Below are 22328 nucleotides of genomic sequence, written 5' to 3'. Positions count from 1 at the left end.
GGGCTCAGTTGTGGTCGTAAGTCGAGGACTTCCTGTATTTTACAACGTTCCATTATGGCTTCCCGTGCAGGTCAGAAGTTTCCCCCTCTCAAAACAAATCCGGGCTGAAATAATAATAATTAAAAAAAAAACCAGCTCTAATTTCTTCTTTTTTAAATTCCTTCCCAAAGACTTATAATGTTTATTCTCAGCCAATTATATATCCTGATCTTAGAAACCCTGTTGCTTTTATCAATTTCCCACATTCCCAAACCGATTTTGGGAATGTGGCAAAGATAATTTCTTTGTTCTTTGCTTAAAATTTCAGGAAAATATCAAGATTGCTTTAGGAAGTAGTATGGACTTCAACTCCCAGAATTCCCTAGCCAGCATCGCGATGCTGGCTGGGGAATTCTGGGAGTTGAAGTCCACAGACCGTAAAAGTTCCATATTCTGGTTTATGAAAGAAGCTTTCTATCATTTTTTTCCCCTAAACTGGTTTGGGAATTCACCATCTTCTGACTTCTGCAAGCCTCCATCTTCAAAGAAAAGGGCTTAAGGATATTCAAAAGCCATTAGGCGGTAGGATTTAAATGACTTTGGGTAGATTATGTGAAAATAGTGCAGAGCAAAAAGAAACAAATAATGATAAAACACAAATACTGGCCGGTTTAATCTGGAGGCTGGTTTGTTTATTTATTTATTTTTCCGTCCCCCCCTTCTAGCTAAGTTCTTGATAAGCAGCTTAATCTGAGAATTCCTAACATCTGGGATTTTTATACTGGCAAATTCTTAGCCATCACGCAAACCGCCAAGGCACTTTTGTAACATTTGCCTAAAATTCACTGGAATTGTTCGCTCCTGGGGGTAGAATGTTCTTGGCTAGGGACGTTCTTCTCTGAAAAACATCCCAGTAGGAAGAGAATTGCAAATTTAGCTTGCAAACAGCTTGTTTATAGCAATAGCATTTAGACTTATATAACGCTTCATAGTTCTTTCCAGCCCTCTCTATGGTCCGACAGCTGTACTTTCTATAAAAAGTCACAATTTCATTGCCGTTGTGATGATTCTAACAGTATTTTGTCTACGACATCCCTGTGAGGTAGACCACAAAGAGTTTAGCTTTCCTGGCTCGTATCTGACTCTTTAATCCTACAGTAGGCTTCCCTAGGGTCAAAGGAAAACTACATTTCCCAGAATTCCTTCTGCCAGCTGTGCTGGCCTTCTGGGAGTTGTCTTCTCCAGCAGCTGGAGGGCCCTGGGGCACAAAGCATTGCAGCTAGTCCTCAACTTACAGCAGTACATTTTATGGCCATTCGAGGTTACAATGGTGCTGAAAAAAAGTTGACTTACAGCCGTTTCTCACTTACGGCCGTTTCAGAACCCTCATGGTCACATGATCAAAATCCACAGATTTGGCGATTGGTTCGTACTTAAGACCGTCGTGGCGTCCCGGGGTCATGTGATTTCCCCCCCCTTTTTTTTGCGACCTTACGAGAAGCAAATTTCAACGGGGAAGCCAGATTCACTTAACAAACTGCTGTGATTCACCTAACAACCATGGCAAGAAAGGTCATAAAACGGGGCAAAACTCACTGAACTGCCTCGCTTAGCGGCAGAAATATGGGGGTCCATTGTTCGTCATAAGCCGAGGATGATCTGTAACCCTGCACTGTCATTCCTGCTTTAAAAACAAAAACAATTGTTGTATTTATTTATTAGATGGGTTTTCCCCCCACGCACGTCAGCGCAATGTCACACTGACCACACCTGGGCATGATCAGGTGGTTGCAGTGAAATCCAGAAATCAGGCTGGGGGCACTTTAAGAGGGTTTGGACTTCAACTCCCAGGATTCCCCAGCCAGCTAGCTAGCTGGCTGGGGAATATTGGGAGTTGAAGTCCAACCCTCTTAAAGTGCCCGGGGTTGGGAAACTGCATTACAGAATCCCCTGTGGCTGGCCGCGCCCCCTGTTATCCTCTTCTTGATGCCCTCCCTTTCCCTTAAGTGCAGGCACCCAAGGAGTGGGTGATGGGAACTGCTCCCGGAGAAGCGGGGGGAAAACACCTTGTCTACCTTGGGGTCCTTCCCATAATCCCCGTTCCCTCTGCACATGCTCTTCTCTCCGATAAGCCAAAGGTGCTTCTCCCCCCCCCCCCAAAGAAGCTACTGGAGTTTTTTTTTCTTTGAAGATGTTTCACTCCTCATCCAGGAAGCGTCTTCCGCTCTGACTGGATGGCGGGGAACGGAAGGATTTATAGATTCTCCACCGTCCAGTCAGAGCTGAAGAAGCTGAGAAGAGAAACGTCTTGAAAAAGCACCTTTGGGACAACCACAGATGACCGAGAATCTCCATAAATATATCTCTCCAAGTTCAGGCCGTTGAACACAAGTCAAATTTTAGGGACCCCTGGGAGAAAACAAAAGAAATCATGGATGCCAAGCGAGGTGCCAAACACACCCCCGGCCATGCCCGCTCCAACCCACCCACCCCCCACCCACTTAAAGTGCCCGGGGTTGAGAAACTCTGCATTACAGAATCCCCTGTGCCTGGCCGCGCCCCCTGTTATCCTCTTCATTGAACTCAAGTCAAATTTTAGGTACCCTTGGTGGAAGCTCCAATGCCATCTCTCCAAGCTCAGGCCGTTGAACTCAAGTCAAATTTTAGGGACCCTTGGCGGAAGCTCCAATGCCATCTTTCCAAGCTCAGGCCGTTGAACTCAAGTCAAATTTTAGGGACCCTTGGCAGAAGCTTCAATTCCATCTTTCCAAGCTCAAGCCGTTGAACTCAAGTCAAATTTTAGGGACCCCTGGGAGAAAGCAAAAAAAATCATGGATGCCAAGCGAGGTGCCAAGCACACCCCCGGCCATGCCCGCTCCAACCCACCCACCCCCCACCCACTCCAGACCCGTTTGGGGTGTCCTTTTTCCATGTTTTGTGTTTCCTGCCGAGTCCCCCGTTCGGGGACGATATCTCGCCTTGCCCGATGTGGCCATCGCTCTCCCCACACCGCTGGGGACCCGTTCAAGCCTCAAGTGCTATTCTGAATTTTACGAACGATCAGGCAAAAAATAAAAATAAAAGAAATCTTCCTCAGGACTCAGGACCTGGGCGGGGGGGGGATCTTCCTCCGCCCGGTTCAACCCGATCACAACCCCACGGGAAGGGGCTGATCGGGCCGCCACATTTCCTTCCTTCTGTCTTCGAAGCACAAACTTCGCCGACGCTTCCTCGTTGCAGTCAATTTTGGGGTGGGGTTGGGGGGGGGTTGTGGAGGGGGCGGGTGGTTGGGGGCACAGGGCGGGAGTGGGTGGGTAGGTGGGCTTTGTCTGAGTTAAGGGGGAGAAAAATAGGAATAATAAGAATAAGGAAATAAAATCCGTGGTGGATTTACATGGAGGGAAAAATGTGTGCGGTATTAGTGCTTTAGAGTGTTTTTGGGCCCCCCGGGCTGTCTTCGGCTATCCGTACAGGTAGTCCTCGACTTACAACGGTTCACTCAATGACCGACGTTACAAGGGCGCTGAAAAGAGCGACTGGGCCGTTTTTTACACTTAATGACCGTTGGTCACGCGATCAAAACCTGAAGGATTGGCAACTGGTTCCTATTTATGACAGTCGCCCCTTTGTCACCTTGTGACCCGCAAAGTCCAGATTCACTTAACAACCGGGTGGCTCACTTAACAAATGCAATGATTCGCTTAACGACAGTGGCAAGGAAGGTCATAAAATGGGGCAAACTCCCTTAAATGTTTCACTTATCAGCCGAAATTTTGGGCTCGCTTGTGGTCGTAACTCAAGGACTACCTGTACCCACTCCTACATCCTTCGCACCCGTGACTTGGCTCTGGAGGTGCGCAACTGGGTGGGTGTGCGATGCGATGAAGGAAAAAAAAAAGTAACTCGGGTAGTCCTCGATTTACGACTGTTCACTTAATGACAATTCCAAGTTACGATACCTTAACATCCTGGACTCTCATTTATGACCGGCTCGCATTTACAGCCACTTGCGGCACTCGTTGAATGCGATTTGTGATTTTTCGACCCCAAAAAAAGGTCCATTGGGGAAGCTTGATTTGCTTAATGACCACATAATTCAGTTAATGACCATGGTGATTTGCTTTGCGACCGCAGCAGAAACAGTTGTTAAAATCAGGTCCAGTTGCATGATGATTTGAGTTATGACTGCAGTGGCTTAACGAGCAAAATTCAGATCCCAACTCTGGCCATATGTCGAGGACTATCGGTAAACCCTCAACTTACAGCAGTTCATTCAGTGACCGATCAAAGTTACAATGTCCCTGAAAAATGTGACTTATCACTGTTTTTCATACATACCACCTTTGCAGCATTTTTCAGATCAAAATTCGGACCCTTGGCAACCGACTCGTATTTATGACGGTTGCAGTGTCCGGGGGGGGGTCACGTGATCTCCTTTTGCGACCAAAGCCCACGGGGGAAGCCTGATTCACTTGACAACTGGCTTACTAACTTAAACCACTGCAGTGATTCGCTGAACGACCGTGTGCGCAAGGACGGTTTGTAAAATTAAGAAATCCCTCACTTCACAAGCGGAGTTCTGGGCTCCATCGTGGTCGTAAGTCGAGGACTATCGGTAATAATGGGGGGGGAGGGGAAAACAATGCTCTCAGGTACCAACTCCACAGATTGTCCAGCACGGGGGGGACGGGGTCTGCGGAGGTCCCCCCCACCCCGCCCGCTTCTTCAGTGCGCGGCCGATAGACCCACGAGGTGCCAAGAGCGTAATCCGAGTGAATCAAAACGATAACGGTGATAACAATCCCTTTCTGGGTTTCCTTATTGGTAAATGTTGTGTTAGTCGTGACAGTGGTCTTTGAAAGAAAAAAAAAACATAGGATTGTAGAGGATTTAAGAAAAAAAAAAAAGGGAAAGTTAACGGCACTCAATCCATCCTGTCGTTCTGTGACTGGCTCGGGAAACGGTGGTTGTAACCCTGGAATAAAATGTGTTCTTGGTCTGGAACGTCGAGTCTGGTCTCTGATTTGTGGTTTCACGGAGGTGGCACTGCCGGCTGGGGAATTCTGGGAATCCACCCACCTTAAAGCATGCTGGCTGAGGAATTCTGGGAGTTGAAGTCCACCCATCTGAAATGATGCTGGCTGGGGAATTCTGGGAGTTGAAGTCCACCCATTATAAAGAATACTGGCTGGGGAATTCTGGGAATTGAAGTCCACCGATCCTAAAACACGCTTGCTGGGAAATTCTGGGAGTTGAAGTCCACCCATCATAAAGGATACTGGCTGGGGAATTCTGGGAATTGAAGTCCACCCATCCTAAAACACGCTTGCTGGGGAATTCTGGGAGTTGAAGTCCACCCATCATAAAGGACACTGGCTGAGGAATTCTGGGAATTGAAGTCCACCCATCTGAAATGATGTTGGTTGAGGAATTCTGGGAGTTGAAGTCCATCCATCATAAAGGATACCGGCTGGGGAATTCTGGGAATTGAAGTCCACCCATCCTAAAACACGCTTGCTGGGGAATTCTAGGAGTTGAAGTCCACCCATCATAAAGGACACTGGCTGGGGAATTCTGGGAATTGAAGTCCACCCATCCTAAAACACGCTGGGGAATTCTGGGAGTTGAAGTCCACCCATCATAAAACACACTGGCTGGGGAATTCTGGGAGTTGAAGTCCACCCATCATAAAGGACACTGGCTGGGGAATTCTGGGAGTTGAAGTCCGCCCATCATAAAGGATACTGGCTGGGGAATTCTGGGAGTTGAAGTCCGCCCATCATAAAGGATACTGGCTGGGGAATTCTGGGAGTTGAAGTCCGCCCATCATAAAGGATACTGGCTGGGGAATTCTGGAAGTTGAAGTCCACAAGTCTTAAAGTTGCTGAGATAGAGAAACACTATCTTGGCTCATTCTTCTCTCTGCAGTTGTCATCTGCTGTGAGTGTCCTGTGTCCCATTCTTGCCTATAATTTGCTACCAAAAGCATGTGAGTGGAAAATATAAGCGGCTGTGGCCGCCATCTTGACTTTTTTGACTTCCGGTGAGAATGCTTGACGGATCAAGCTGCTTCCATCTTCTCCTGGCTAATGATGGTGCTTCATCCCAGCAGAATCTCAGAACAAATCCTACTTCAGCAGAGTGTCATGAGGCCCGTTGACCAGAAAGGGTATCTCAACATTTTTTCCTGGCTCTTGTTTCTTTAAGGGACTTGAGAGCAAGCTAGACCAGACCTTTAAGATGGGTGGACTTCAACTCCCAGAATTCCCCAGACAACTTGCTGATGTTCACCCAGTGGAAGAATTAAAAGGTGCATAAATAACCAAGTTCCCCGGGGTTTGCATTCCCATTTAACAACACCTACAGGCCTGCCTTGCAATAAAATATATTGGGTTTTTTTTCATATTCATTTGCATTTGGGAGTCTTATCTTTTATGCTCCAGCACTAATTTCACTCCCAAACCCTGCCATCCCACTTCATCTTTGTTCAATAGCTTGCGATGATGCAGAAGGAAAGATTCCAGTTTAGATTAAGCGCTCCGGTCTGCGCTGAGCCGTATTGTTCTCAAAAGCAGCAGAGCGGCACACGAAGATAGCAATAGCAATAGCAGTTAGACTTATATACCGCTTCATAGGGCTTTCAGCCCTCTCTAAGCAGTTTACAGAGTCAGCATATCGACCCCACAGTCTGGGTCCTCATTTCACCCACCTCGGAAGGATGGAAGGCTGAGTCAACCTTGAGCCGGTGAGATTTGAACCGCCGAACTGCTGAACTGCAGTCAGCTGAAGTAGCCTGCAGTGCTGCACTCTAACCACTGCGCCACCTCGGCTCTCTGTGATCCTGCAGGGTAGGCCAGGTTGTTAGAAACCAGCTTACCCGAGACTCAGGATGGGACACAGAAATGGACCACAGGTAACCAGGATGGAAAATAGGGAACATAATCAAGGATAGTCCCAGAGGACAGAAATCTTATCATTCCTGTCTGAAGATGCGCCAGAGAGAAGTCCGTGCTGTCTGTAGCTGATCAATTTCCTTAGGCGTAAACAAAAATTATTGAAGATAATAAAAGGAAAACACAAAAACATTCCCCCTACACAGAGGGAGAGAACAGACAAAGAGATTGTTTTATTATTTTTATTTTTATTTTCTGCATCCTGGGGTGTGTTCACACCTTTTTCTCACCTTTCTAGTCCAAATAACAGAGTTGGAAGGGATCTTGGAGGTCTTCTAGCCCAGCCCTCTGTTGGTGGGGTTGGACTAGATGGCCTACTAGGTCCCTTCCAACTCTGTTAATCTAAACTACTCAAGTAGTAGCAGCATTTCAGACAGATGTTGTCCAATCCCCCACTGTTGGAGCATTCACAACTTCTGGTGGCAAGCTGTTCCACTGGTTAATTGTCTTCACTATCAGGAAGTTTCTTCTTCGTTCCAGGTTGCTCCTCTCCTTGTTTAGTTTCCATCTGTTGCCTCTTGTCCTGCCTTCTGATGCTTTGGAGAATAGCTTGACTCCCTCTTCTTCGGGGCAGCCCCTAAAATATTGGAAGGCTGCTATCCTGTCACCCCCTGGTCTCCTCCTTTTTCTGGTTGTCTATTTTAACTGTATTTTTAGAACGGCTTTTCTTTTCAGGAATTAAAACTGGCTGCTTCCCAAGCACGGAGATGCCAGAGGATCAACGGAGGTGGTTTCAAATAATCAAATAATAAACCGAACGGAGGGAAAAAAAATAAAATAAAAACAAAGGATGCTTAGGAAGGAAGCGATTCCCAAGGATTCCTGACACTTCTTTTCAACAGATCAAACGCAACTATTTTTAGGTCTAAAATGCTTCAAGCTATACTTAGAAATGCAGGATGTCTGGCTTGGCGAGATCTGGCTGCTGAGAGATCGATTAGAGATCCGAGCAAAAGAGATGCAGATAACCAATTAAAGATCCATCATGCCGAACCGACCGGTTTGTATTTTCATTTGCTACCAAAATACTTAAAAGGATGGGGAAGGGGGGGGGGGGAATATCCCCCAGCCAGCCTGTTTTAGCCCCCCTCTGCTTCTGAAAGCATCTTCGAAAATGCCTGAGCTAGCAGCATCCCTGTGACGTCATCAGCATCCCTGAGAGGAGGCTGTCTCCTAGGCAACAGGGCCCGGGTATCGCCCAATGGAATGCCAGCAACGGAGCTTGGATGGCATCAACAAGGGAGCAGGCAGGGGAATTTGGGGAGAACGGAGCATCCGGCCATGATTTGTATAATTTCAGATTTATTTATTTTTTACCCTGCCTTTATTTTTATTTTTTAAATCAAGGCAGTGAACCTACCTAACAGTCCTCCCTCCTCCTGCTTTCCCACACAATGATGACCCTGTGAGGCGGGTCGGGATGAAAGAGAGGGAGGGGGCCAAAAGTCACCCAGCCAGCTTTCCTGTCTAAGGAAGGACTAGAACTCATGAACTCCTGGGGATTGGCCCAAAGCCACCCAGTCAGCTTCCTTGCCTAAGAGGGCGACTAGATGTGTGAATATACTAGGTAACCTAGTTTGTAAATTTGTGGCGGTGTTTCTTAACCTTGGCCATTTGAATGTGGGTGGACTTCAACTCCCAGAATTCCCCAACCAGCATTGGAATTCTGGGAGTTGAAGTCCAGTCTCCTTAAAGCATGTTGGCTGAGGAATTCTGGGAGTTGAAGTCCCCCATCGTTAAAGCATGCCAGCTGAGGAATTCTGGGAATTGAAGTCACCCGTTGTTAAAGCATGCATGCTGGAGAATTCTGGGAATTGAAGTCCACTCTCCTTAAAGCAGGCTGGTTGAGGAATTCTGGGAGTTGAAGTCCCCCATCGTTAAAGCATGCCAGCTGAGGAATTCTGGGAGTTGAAGTCCCCCATCGTTAAAGCATGCATGCTGGAGAATTCTGGGAATTGAAGTCCACTCTCCTTAAAGCATGCTGGTTGAGGAATTATGGGAATTGAAGTCCCCCATCATTAAAGCATGCCAGCTGCGGAATTCTGGGAGTTGAAGTCCACTCTCCTTAAAGCATGCCAGCTGAGGAATTCTGGGAATTGAAGCCCACTCTCCTTAAAGCATGCTGGTTGAGGAATTCTGGGAGTTGAAGTCCACTCTCCTTAAAGCAGGCTGGTTGAGGAATTCTGGGAGTTGAAGTCCCCCATTGTTAAGCATGCCAGCTGAGGAATTCTGGGAGTTGAAGTCCCCCATCGTTAAAGCATGCATGCTGGAGAATTCTGGGAGTTGAAGTCCATTCTCCTTAAAGCATGCTGGTTGAGGAATTCTGGGAGTTGAAGTCCTCCCATCATTAAAGCATGCATGCTGGAGAATTCTGGGAATTGAAGTCCACTCTCCTTAAAGCATGCTGGTTGAGGAATTATGGGAATTGAAGTCCCCCATCATTAAAGCATGCCAGCTGCGGAATTCTGGGAGTTGAATTCACCTGTCCTTGAAGCATGCTGGCTGGGAAATTCTGGGAGTTGAAGTCCCCTAATCTTCCAGTGGTCAAGGTTGAGAAACACTGCTTTATGTCATTGTGCAAAAACCCATCTAGAAAATGGAGTGATTGCAATTCTTCTCACTTCTGGTCTTGAGGACCTTAAAATTCCCTTTTCTCGGATAAACAGCCCTCCCTAGGGGACCAATCCCACCACCTACCATCCAAGCTACCACTGAAGATCCAGTCCAAAAGGGCTTTTTCAATCTCTTTGCTCCTCTCCCAAGCCCCATTGACCTTCTCCCCATGCCTCCCCCCCACACTTTATACACTCCCACCTTCTCCTTCCCCCCAATCTTCCTCTTTCAATCTCGTTTTTAATCCCAGAATGCATTAAACACTCCAGAGATCGGATTGTCGACGCTGGCAGGTGTTTCCCAGGATCTGCAGGGCCTTCCGATGGGGTGGAATTAAAAGATTTCCCCTTTTATGGATATCTCCCCATAGTGCCCCCCCCCGCCCGCCCCATCCCCTCATCCATTTTCATCCTGCCTGGTGAAGGGAAATTCAGAATCCAGCATTCAGAAGATGACTGGTCCGTTGCCATGGAAACTGTGCCCTGGAATTCCCATGGCAATGGTTGCTTGGTGATGAACCCTGGACCAATCAGAAGCTTGCAGAGTAGCATTTCTCAGGCTGGACAACTTGGAAGATGGGTGGACTTCAACTCCCAGAATTCCCCAGCCAGCAAAGCTGGCTGGGGAATTCTGGGAATTGAAGTCCACCCATCTTCCAAGTTGTCGAGGTGAGAAGCAGTCCTGGCAAGGGTACCATGCAGTGATCAAAGGACCATTCCCAGTTGCTAGAAGAGTCACCCCAAAAACTCCATAGCAACAAGCCCCGCCTTCCCTTTCTCCCGACAACGGCAGCATCCCGGCAACAGGGAGCCAGCATCTTCCTTGCCCCCCTCCTCCCCTCCCACCCAGCGGGATACGCCTCCCAGCAACAGTGCATCCCCCTCCCCACCTCGGTGCCCTTCCTCTCCTAGCAACCAAGCAGGGGGTCTCCAACCTGGCTGTCTGGATTGGCTGACCCTGCTGGATCACTCAAATCGGACCCTGGTCAGTTCATAGCCAGTCAGAGAATTTGCCACGATGCCCAATGCTTCTCTCTCTGTCTCTCTCTCCCTCTCTCCCTCTCTCTCTCTCTCTCTCTCTCTCTCCCTCCCTCCCTCTCTGGATTTTCTCCAGATGTTTTCTCAACTCGGTGAGTGTGGGCTGCCAATGTCAAATCCCAGCGTTTCCCCAGAATAACAGAGTTGGAGGGGACCTCAAAGGTCCTCTAGCTCAACCCCTTGCTCAAGCAGAAAACCCTACAGCCAAAATGACCGTCGGAGACTCTTCTTCAAAAATATTGGAGCACCCACAATTTCTGGAGGCACGTCGGGGGTCACCTGAAAATGAGAGAGAAATCATGCCCAGTTCTTTTTTCCCCCCTGAAAAGTTTTTATTTTTTGTTCTCTATATACAATTATAGGTATACATTCACACAGTTGTTATTCTTTTTTACATTCGTCATTCTTATACATTTTGTCTTTCCATTTACAGGGTTATAATATACCATTTGGGTTGCTTTGTTTACCATCCCTCGCCTGTTTTGACACATTCTTTTCTCTTTCTTTTCTCCCTCCCTCCCTCCCTCTCTCTTTTCCCTTCCTTCTTCCTTTGCCACTCCTCTACTTCTCTCTTCCTCTTCCCCTTCCTACCCTCTCTCCTTTTCTCCTTCTCTCTTCCATCTTCCTCTCCTCACCTCTTATCATCCTTCCCTCCTCTTCCTCTCCTCCTCTCTTCCTTTCTTTTTCTGTTGTTGTAAATCCTTTCTTTCCTCCCTCCCTCCCTTTTCTACTTCCTTCCTTCCTCTTCTCCTTTTCCTTCCTTCTTCCCTTTCCTCTCCCCTACTCCTCTCTTCCTCTTCCCACTCATGCCCTTCTCTCCTTCTCCCTTCCATCTTCCTCTCCTCACCTCTATCTCCTTTCCCTCCTCTTCCTCTCCTCCTCTCTTCTTTTATTTTTCTGTTGTTGTAAATCCTTTCTTTTCTCCCTCCCTTCTCTACTTTCTTCCTTCCTCCTCTCCTTTCCCTTCCTTCTTCCCTTTCCTCTCCCCTACTCCTCTCTTCCTCTTCCCCTTCCTGCCCTTCTCTCCTTCTCCCTTCCATCTTCCTCTCCTCACCTCTATCTCCTTTCCCTCCTCTTCCTCTCCTCCTCTCTTCTTTTATTTTTCTGTTGTTGTAAATCCTTTCTTTTCTCCCTCCCTTCTCTACTTTCTTCCTTCCTCCTCTCCTTTCCCTTCCTTCTTCCCTTTCCTCTCCCCTACTCCTCTCTTTCTCTTCCCCTTCCTACCTTCTCTCCTTCTTTCTTTCTCCCTTCCATCTTCCCTTTCCCCTCCCCTACTCCTCTCTTCTTCTTCCTGCCCTCTCTCCTTCTCCCTTCCATCTTCCTCTCCTCACCTCTATCTTCCTTCCTTCCTTCCTCTTCCTCTCCTCCTTTCTTTTTCTATTATTGTAGGTGTCTCTTCCAGCTCTTAATTTTTATTTTCTAGGGGTGGTATCTCCGCAGACCCACAAAAAATTGAATACCACTTCTTGTTCCCTTTCCTTCCCCAAATCTATCCTGATTATGGGTTTTCCCCCCCTTTTCTATCTTACTTTTGAATATATATTTATATATTATTATTTTCTTCCCTACTTTCCCCTCCTCCCCCCAGCTTTTCTACCTAATGGTATATCGTCTAGATTCCATATCTTCTCCTTACTTTCTTTTCTCTATGTCTTTCTCTAACCATTCATAAAATCTTCCCTGTGTCTTGAAGTACACAGATTCCTCTTTATCCTTTAAGAAATCATGCTTAGCTTTGCAGGCCGGCGCATACCCAGTGCTTCACCCTAAACCCAGGTTAAGGAATGGTTGCATTCGCACCACATTCGGGACCAAAGGAAGCCAACTTCCCCGTGAGCAAGGATGCTGAAGCAACCGCTATGTTTAAACCAGTGTTTCTTCATTCTTGGCGACTTTAAGGATTAAAATTGGGGGCCCTGCTCTTTGCCATTTTCCTCAATGATCTAAACCGGGGGTGTCACAGACCTGGCCCGTGAGGTGCTTAAATCTGTCCCATGGGCCCGGCTTGGAAATAGCTAAAGACTGATTTGTGGTGCCTCTGGCAGGCAAAATGGGGCATGGGCAGAGATGGGTTCCTACCAGTTCGCACCTATTCGGTAGAACCGGTTCGTCAAATCTACCGAACCGGTTAGAAGAGGTTCCACCAGTGGACCCGGAAAGCAGGCCACACCTACAGAAGAGGCTCCAAACATTTTTTGAAACCCACCACTGGTCCTTGGATATGATTATTCTACACTATCATGCTCCTATTTATAAAACTCAGAGCCTCTGTGAAAGGTAAGGATGACTACTGCGTTTGTGGCGCAATCAGAACATTGCGTGTGTTGAAGTTGTTTTAACGCAAACCAAAGATGCCTTTTAAAAAACAAGTTTGCATCCTATTCTTATGCATGCCAGTGCTGTGTGTTAGGTAATTTAAGGTGGTTCTGACAAGTGTCGTCGGCATCTTCATATCCGGTCACATGGGCGGCAAGCCACTCCCATCCAGTCACATGAGCGGCAAGCCACTCCCACAAAGGAGGCCACACCCACAGAGTAGGTTCGAACAATTTTTGAAACCCACCACTGGTTCTAGTCCCACCTTAGGCATGTTAGCTGGCTGGGTGACTTTGGGCCAATCACCGGGAGACGGTGAGTTCTAGTATACATATAATACCAGTAAATAAGGGGGTGGGAGATTGGACTAGATGACCTACAAGGTCTCCTGGAGCCACAACAAGGCCACATGTACCCAAACGTGGTGCTCGGGGGGGGGGGGAGTGATGCAGTTGGCATCTGTCCCATCTTGACCCCCCTTACCCCCTCTCCCAAGTTGGTTGGTGGAGGAGACACCCCTGAGCTACCCAAAGAAATAGAAGGAGAATTTATCAGATTTGCAGGGGATCCCACGTGGGGGGATGGTGGTATTGCCCACCCTTTAAAAGGTTAAGAAGGAAACCTGAAGGTTTTTTTTAATTAGGAATTAATGTCTGCGAAATACAAAAAAGAAATCCAGTATTTAATACTACATATAATTACGGCGGCAAGGATTGCCTTTGCCCAGAAATGGAAAAAAACAAATTAATTCCAAGCGAAGATGAAATAATAAGAAAGGTTACGGATTGTGCTGAAATGGACAAACTAACTAAAGAAATCCAGGGAAAAGAAGAATCAGAATTCTACCAGATATGGGATAAATGGTGGAGATGGATAGAGGAAAGAAAGAAGAATCAATGAAGGAATATAACAAAACTCAAAAAAATAATAGTTATGAGTATAATAAGAGGGTTTAGAATGGTGAAATCCAAATGAAATGCAATAGAAGGGGAAATAATATAAGGTGAGCGGTATCGATTGATAATTGCTATTAGAAAGAACAGGAAGCTCCTGTTCGTATTGTATTGTGTAAATGTGGTGTATGTCTAAGTTTTGTGTGTGTGTGTATTTTACATGTTTGTTAATAAAAAATAAAAATAAAAAAGAAGGTTAAGAAGGATCTTGGCAAAAGTGAGCATTGGCTTTTATCCAAGAAGATGCAGTTCACTGGTGAGACATTTTAAGGTTTTATGCTGAGGCAGGAAAAAAAACAAATGCACAGGTGTGGAAATGGCACAACAGGAGTAACTGTGAGAGGAATTTTGAACTCCAAGTAGACAATCCCTTAAATAGGAGCCAGCCGTGTGCAGCAGCTGCCAAAAAAGCCAACACAGTTCTAGGCTGCATCAACAGAGGGATAGAATCAAAGTCCCGTGAAGGGTTAATGCCAGTTTATAATGCCCTGGTGAGACCACCATTGATATATTGCATCCAGTTGTCATCTCCATGATATAAAAGAAGAGGTTGAGATTTTAGAAAGAGTGCAGAGAAGAGCCACAAAGATGAGTCCCCTTCGGATACAAGCCATGAAAGTCGGCTGGGTGACTTTGGACCAATCAATGGGAGATGGTGAGCTCTAGACTTGCCTATTTGACAGGAAAGTCGGCTGGGTAACCTGGGGCCAATCACTAGGTGACAGTGAATTCTAGTCTCGCCTTAGGCAGGAAAGCTGACTGGGTAACTTTGGGTCAAATGCTAGAAGATGGTGAGTTCTAGTCACGCCTTAGACATGAAAGAAAACTGGGTGACCAGGCCAATCATTAGGAGACGGTGAGTTCTAGTTTTGCCTTAGACATGAAAGAAAACTGGGTGACCAGGCCAATCATTAGGAGACGGTGAGTTCTAGTTTTGCCTTAGACATGAAAGAAAACTGGGTGACTAGGCCACTCACAAGAGTTTTAGTTTTGCCTTAGACATGAAAGAAAACTGGGTGACTAGGCCACTCACAAGAGAAGGTGAGTTCTAGTTCCACCTTAGACATGAAAGAAAACTGGGTGACTAGGCCAATCATTAGGAGACGGTGAGTTCTAGTTCTGCCTTAGATATGGAAGAAAACTGGGTGACTAGGCCACTCACAAGAGTTTTAGTTCTGCCTTAGACATGAAAGAAAACTGGGTGACTAAGCCAATCATTAGGAGACGGTGAGTTCTACTTCCGCCTTAGACATGAAAGAAAACTGGGTGACTAGGCCAATCATTAGGAGACAGTGAGTTCTAGTTTTGCCTTAGATATGAATGAAAACTGGGTGACTAAGCCAATCACTGGGAGACAGTGAGTTCTAGTTCCGCCTTAGACATGAAAGAAAACTGGGTGACTAGGCCAATCATTAGGAGACGGTGAGTTCTAGTTTTGCCTTAGACATGAAAGAAAACTGGGTGACTAGGCCAAACACTGGGAAATGGTGAGTTCTAGTTCCGCCTTAGACATGAAAGAAAACTGGGTGACTAGGCCAATCATTAGGAGACGGTGAGTTCTAGTTCTGCCTTAGACATGAAAGAAAACTGGGTGACTAGGCCACTCACAAGAGTTTTAGTTCTGCCTTAGACATGAAAGAAAACTGGGTGACTAAGCCAATCATTAGGAGACAGTGAGTTCTAGTTCCGCCTTAGATATGAATGAAAACTGGGTGACTAAGCCAATCACTGGGAGACAGTGAGTTCTAGTTCCGCCTTAGACATGAAAGAAAACTGGGTGACTAGGCCAATCATTAGGAGACGGTGAGTTCTAGTTCTGCCTTAGACATGAAAGAAAACTGGGTGACAAGGCCAATCATTAGGAGACGGTGAGTTCTAGTCTTGCCTATTGGACAGGAAAGCTGGCTGGATGACCTTGGGTCAATCACTAGGAGACGGTGAATTCTAGCCTCGCCTTAGGCAGGAAAGCTGCTTGGGTGACTTTGGCTCAATCCCCAGGAGACGGTGAGTTCGTGTCCCTCCTTAGCCATGAAGGCTGGCTGAGCCAGTCCTCCTCTCTCAGCTCTCCCACCTCACAGGGGTTGCTATCGTGGGGAAACGAGGAAGAGGAAGGTGCATTGTGCGTGTGTTCACCTCTCTGAGTTGATCGCAGAAACAGCGGGCGACAGAGACGCGAAGAAATGAAACAAAGCCAGCCTCTGCGCCATCGGAGCATTGAAACAGGAAAGTTACGTCGAAAGTCTAGTTTAATGTCTAGTTTAATGAAAAGAAGGACCAAGGGAGACATGATAGGAGTCTTCCAATATCTCAGGGGTTGCCCCAAAGAAGAGGGAGTCAAACTATTATCCAAGGCACCTGAGGGCAGAACAAGAAGCAATGGGTGGAAACTAATCAAGGAGAGAAGCAACTTAGAACTGTGGAGAAATTTCCTGACAGTGAGAACAATTAATCAATGGAACAGAAGTTGCCTCCAGAAGTTGTGAATGCCCCAACACTGGAAGTCTTTAAGAAGAGGTTGGATAGCCATCTGTCTGAAGTGGTGTAGCGGTTCGTGCCTAGGCAGAGGGTTGGACTAGAAGACCTCCAAGGTCCCTTCCAACTCTGCTATTATATTGTATTGTATTGTGTTGCCTTCCCACATCCATCCCTCTCTGGCATGATGAGAAAAAAACATCACGATTTTGCAATGAAAAATGAAAACCGAAGGGTGGGTGGGGGACTCAACCAGAGGTGGGTTCCTACCAGTTCGCACCAGTTCGGTAGAACCGGGTCATCAAATCTACCGAACAGGTTAGAAGAGGTTCTACCAGTGGACCCGGAAAGCAGGCCACACCTACAGAAGAGGGAGCATTGAAAGTGGAAAGTTACGTCAACGAGAGGGAACCTCCACTGTGCATAAGAAGCCCCCCGTGTAAAGGAAGGAGCATGCGTTGCTACAAGAGGCTGCTGCCTCTCTCCAAAGCAAGAGGAAGAGGCTGGCATCCATGCGCAGGCAGCTTATGGGGAGCCAAAGCTTAGGGGGAGAAGCTTTTGAGCACTAGAACACTCCAGAAACAGAACCATGCGGTGCGCAGAAGGCGAGAGACTAACCAGGTTCGTGCAGGAGCCACAAATCCCCAGGAGGAGGAGGAGGAGGCTTCTGCCTTGGCGCCTGGCAGAGGTGTGGAGCCTGGCGCCATGACTCAGGCAGGGGTGGGTGGGAGGGGAGATGGCTCCCCACCGAAGCGCGGCAAACAGGCAGGGGGAAATGACACTCACTGGTTGCTTTCTGGCGGTGACTCAGAGTCCGTCCTCGGTGGCTGGCCTGCCTCCCACCGTTGGGTTCCGGGCAGTGATTCTCACAGCCATTGTCCACTTACTGTCCTGCAAAGGACCGGTCCGGCCCTCCGGTCTCCTCACCTGGCTTACCTGGAGAAGGAGGAGGACGTCCTGAATTTCTACGCTGCCTGGGGTCGAGGACGGCCAGCCAGCTGTGTGCTGCACAGAGGCCAAGGACACGTCCTGGACTCGGTCCTCCCTCCACCACCAATGAGGCACTGAGGACTTGGGTGGCAACCCAACACAGGTGAGCAGCATGTAAGGTAGGGGAGGGAAGGCAGGTGGCTTCCTGGGGAAGAGGGGATCTCAAAAGCCATGGAAAGACCAGGGAAAAGGGGCAGGGGCCATTCAGAGGCAGCATTCGGAGCCCGGCTCCTGAGTGACTCCAGGTGAGCGGGGGGGGGGGGTTCTCACCCTGCAGGGCAGAGAGGAACCCACCGAATTGGGGGGTCTTGCAATGCCTGGAGCGTTCAAAAATAAAATAACTGAAGCCAGATTAAAACCAAAACAGGTTTGAGCCTCTTAAGAAAATGCAGCTGCTCGTTTTGGGCAACATCTGTTTAAAGGGACACAACCGGGATTGGGGAAGGAAGATAATTTCTCTCCAGGGTCTGGATTCTGTATATGGTAGCTACATGTGGATCTGCCTACCTACCTACCCACCCACCCACCTATCTTTTTTTATCTGTCTCTCTATCATCTATCTAGTTAGCTATCTCATCTCTCTACCTCATCTATTGAGTGGCCTACCTGATTACCTATGTACCTACTCCACTCTTTGTCTATCTATCCATCCATTCACACTATCTATCATCTATCCACCTGTCTCTGTCCATTTGTCCAGCCATGCATTCTGTCTGTCTGTCTGTCTGTCTCTATCTACCTATCTATGTATCTATGTATCTACCTACCTACCTACCTACCTACCTACCATCCATCCATCCATCCATCCATCCATCCATCCATCCATCTCTCTCCTTCTCTCTTATCTATCTATCTATCTATCTATCTATCTATCTATCTATCTATCTATCTATCTATCTATCATCTATCTATCTACCTACCTACCTACCTATCATCCATCTCTCTCTCTTTCTCTCTTCTATCTATCTATCTATCTATCTATCTATCTATCTATCTATCTATCTATCTATCTATCTACCTACCTACCTACCTACCTACCTACCTACCTACCTACCTACCTACCATCCATCTCTCTCTTTCTCTCTCTCCTATCTATCTATCTATCTATCTATCTATCTATCTATCTATCTATCATCTATCTATCATCTACCTACCTACCATCCAGGGAGAGGGAAGAAGGAACGAAGGAACAGAGGGAGTCAATAAAGAAAGGAGGGAGGGAAGAAGAGAGAAAGAAAAAAAGAAAGAGAAAAAGGGAGGGAGAGAGGGAGAGAGAGAGAGAGAGAGAAGGAGGAAGGAACAAGGGAGGGAGAGAAGGGAAAGGAGGGAGGGAGAAAGAAGAAGAGGGAGGGAAAAGAGAGGGAGAAAGGAGACAGATGGATTGTCTTCCTCAACCAAGAACATTTTTACAATTGCATAGATCTTCCTTCCTTCCTTCCTTCCTTCCTTCCTTCCTTCCTTCCTTCCTTCCTTCCTTCCTTCCTTCCTTCCTTCCCTCCCTCCCTCCCTCCCTCCCTCCCTCTTCCAGGCCTCAGCCTCCTCTTGGCCCCCAGTCCCGCTTCTTTGCAGACCGAGGAAAGGCAAGGACGGCTGACTTTGCCACCATCCCTCCTCATCTGTATGGAGGCAGTTCCCATGGCAACGGCCAATAGGAAAAAGAGGATGCTGCCAGCCCAGGACCAGCCAGCTGGGCAGACAGGCTTCACGGAGAGGTGTGGGGGGAGAGGGGGGAGGGGCAGGGCAGGGATGCACTGAGTTGGTCCCCCACAGGGAGGGTGCGCCTGTTTTCTGCGTACCCAAAACCAGCTTCTGATTCCAAGGGGCGCAAGGGAGCCCCAATTTTGAGGGGAAACCCTTGTGGCATGGGACCCTCATCGTTTTTCAGACTTCTCCTGCCTCTTTCGGGGGGAGGGGGGAGGCAGACCCTCTTCTGCACCACAGGTTGATGGTTCTGGGTTCGAGTCTTGACGGACGACTGGGGAATCTTTTCCCCCTCCCAAAGTAATTTTTATTAACAGCCAAAGAGGAGGGAGAGAATAGGAGAGAATGAGAAAAGAATTGCAAGAAAAAGTAATGTAGGAAGAAAAGGAACCCCCCCTCCTTTCCTAAGGAAATGACTCTCTACTTTCTTCGTGGGAAATATAAATAATCCTCCAATCCATCTGGGCAGTGTGCGCATGGACATCTGGCCTTCTGGGTTCTGGCATGTGCGTCAGCCAGCTGGTCTTCGGATTTCCAGGGCTCCGGCACGCTTGGAGATCAGTGCCGGGAACAGGAGCCGACTTGGGAGTAAGTCCACGGGTGGATGATGAATGGCCCCTCCCATAGTAAACAAAAGAGGAGCGGATGGGGTGGGGGCTTTTGCAGGAAACAATTTGTTCCTTCAGTCGGTTCAAGAGTAGAAAGTTATGTTTGTGACTATAAGAGACTCTGTGCCAAGTTTTGCCTTGCCCTGTGCTTGGAAGCTAGCTACCTGGCAGCTTTCCAGGCGAGATAAGGTTCATGTGGATAAACATTCCTCGGAAAGACTGTTTTCCAAGCCTGGCTGACTGTGAATGAAAGGAATTCACAGCCGTGTAAATAAAAGGGGTTTGGCCACGAACAAGACTCTGCTTCTTGCTTTTTAAGGGTCAGAACACTTTCTCTTTCCAGGACTGATGGCCACGGACGGAGAGCCCACGTGTGGCTGCCAGCGAGGTCCAAACATGGAGCAGGGCAAATGGTACGGCGTGCGCTCGTACCTGCACCTGTTCTATGAGGATTGTACCAGCGCCCGTTCCGAGGGCAATTTTGAAGACGCGGCTAAGTCTCCCACGAAGGGTGGCCGGGCCTCCGTCTTCTGGAAGGTGAGCGTTTCAACTAGGAGCCTGGCTTTGTTCTCTGAGCACGTGCAGAGTGCCTTCCCGCCGCACTCAGATGGCAAGTGGGGAAGATTGTTTCATTTATTAAGTTTATCGAACGTCTCACTAGCCTGTAGAAAGTTCTTAGCACACACCCCTTTCCTTAAGGTGACCAGACGTCCCGCTTTTGGCGGGACAGTCACGGTTTTTCAAAATTTGTCCCGTGTCCCGCTGCGTGTTCAAAAAATCCCGATTTAAAAAGGACGCCGTTAAAAAAATGTTTTTTTTTAATTTCGCTGAAGTGTCGTTCCCAATCTGGCCTTCCTAGAAGAATGGAGTATTTTAGGAAAGATTAAAAAGGCAGACTATTTCTCCTAAAAGGGAAATAAACAAGAAATCCCAGCTGCCTCTGGGATAAAAGCACCTTCGGGTTAAAGTGGGGAAGTTTGCAGACCCCCGAGCTCTAGGTCAGGCGCAAGGGTGAAATGCTACCAGTTCGGACCAGTTTGCACGAACCACTGGTAGCAAAATAAATGAAACCGGTTGGGGTGAACCAGTTTTTCCAACAATCAGCTGTGACACGTAGTTTATTTCTAGCTAATATAAATCATGTAGAGGAGCAGATTTCCCCCACCCCCCTCGCTGTTGGAGGCAGAGAAGGGGACAGAGCCATGTGCCAGTTATCAGCTGCCTTCGGAGTCAGACATCAGTGAGGCAGAAGAACAGCGGGAGCCTGTTCCCAGTGTGCGCATGCACAGAGTTGCCAGATGAAGGGAGCAGCTAAAGAACAAGGGTCGACTTGGGAGTAAGGCCACAGGTGGACGATGAATGGCCCCTCCCAGAGGGAATAAAAGAGGAGCAACAGGGGAATGGAGTTTGCAGGAGAGACAATTAATTCGCTTCATTGGTTCGTGACTCTCTGAGGCTCCTTGCCAAGTTCTGCAGAGATCGGCCCTGGCAGCTCTCCAAGCCAGATAAGGTCTGTGACCGTAAATCTTCCCTTGAAAGACTTTGCTGGATGGGAATGAGCAGAATTCACAGTCAATTAATAAAAGTTGTTTTTGTTGGGACTCCGCTTCCCGCTCTCGGGAAGCCTCGGTTAGAACAGGTGGCAGGAAAGGTTGCAAAATGGGGCACTTAATGGAAACGTTATGCTGCTTTGTGCAAAATTACCACTGCAACAGCATTATTTGGAATCAGTGCGCAAGGAGGCTACCGCATCTCTCCTTCTGCTTTCTCCCGTCAAGGTGATGCTTTCAGTCGCGACTCTGCTGATGCTCACCGGCTTGGCAGCTGTAGCCACGGGGTCCCTCCTGCCCTCCAAGTTGGAAGACATCGGCGAAGCCGAGTTTGTGGTGCTGGACCAGCGAGCCGTCGAGTACAACGGTGCCCTGGGCATCTCCCGAGCCGTCGGGGTGGCGCTGTGCGCCATCGCTGGGGTGCTGTTGGTGGCCTCGGCGGTCTTGTCCAGGCTTGGCCGAAGGAACCGGACAGGCTGCCCAGGGGAAGATGACAAGGAAGAGCAGCTGTCTCCCATTTTGCCGGAGAATGCCCGCCATCCGTGGGGTACCGTTGTCTCAGCGGCCCCCGCCGCTTTCCAAGTCTCCTGGGTGCAGGGTGTCCAGCCAAAGAGGGAGATGTGAATTCAGATTCACCAAAAGCTCTTAAAGGGCCAAAGTTTCTCGACTTTCAAGGTCGGTGGACTTCAACTCCCAGAATTCCCCAGCCAGCGCATGGGCTGGCTGGGGAATTCTGGGAGTTGAAGTCCTCCTGGCCACAGGTGTGCACAGCTGGAAAACTGTCATTGTTAACAACCTCCCGTGGTGGGAGAAAAGGTGCTCCCGCCTCATCTCCACAGATCTCACAGGTAGACTGTTCTTAAACCTGGAGGTTTTGTTTCACTAGCCTTAAGATAAACTCCGTTCTGACCGCCCGAGAGCACGATTGGTGGTGAGCAGAAGAAGGCGGGCAATGAAGCCAGTGGAGAAACCAATCACGAGCCAGCGGATGCACCAATTGGGTGAGGCCGTTTGACATAGACTTGGAAAAGACGGGAGGGGCATCCACTGTGGAGCGGCCACTTTAAGGCCGTACCATTTTCTGACTCAAGAGAGGGGGGGGGAGTGAAGAGCACTTTTAGCTCCATAGCGGGAAAGACCATCAGAGACACAGGAG

The 22328-nt window shown here is 48.1% G+C and overlaps 2 protein-coding genes across 2 annotated transcripts in view; one reads left to right on the top strand and one right to left on the bottom strand.

The window, feature by feature from the left end:
* Positions 1-22328, bottom strand: part of CUNH20orf96 (chromosome unknown C20orf96 homolog) — a 117135-nt gene that overhangs the window by 50950 nt on the left and 43857 nt on the right. The window lies entirely within an intron of this gene.
* Positions 19971-21796, top strand: LOC148044795 (neurensin-2-like). The gene is made up of 2 exons (XM_087720655.1): positions 19971-20159; positions 21401-21796. The coding sequence occupies exons 1-2, from the start codon at positions 19971-19973 to the stop codon at positions 21794-21796; spliced, it is 585 nt and encodes a 194-aa protein (XP_087576781.1).

This window comes from Thamnophis sirtalis, unplaced genomic scaffold, assembly GCF_051295495.1.
Source record: "Thamnophis sirtalis isolate CommonGarterSnake01/CBP01778 unplaced genomic scaffold, rThaSir2_p1.2 scaffold_7, whole genome shotgun sequence".
Lineage (NCBI taxonomy): Eukaryota > Metazoa > Chordata > Lepidosauria > Squamata > Natricidae > Thamnophis > Thamnophis sirtalis.
Note: the sequence above shows the minus strand (reverse complement) of the source record. Positions and strands in the feature narration are given on the sequence as shown.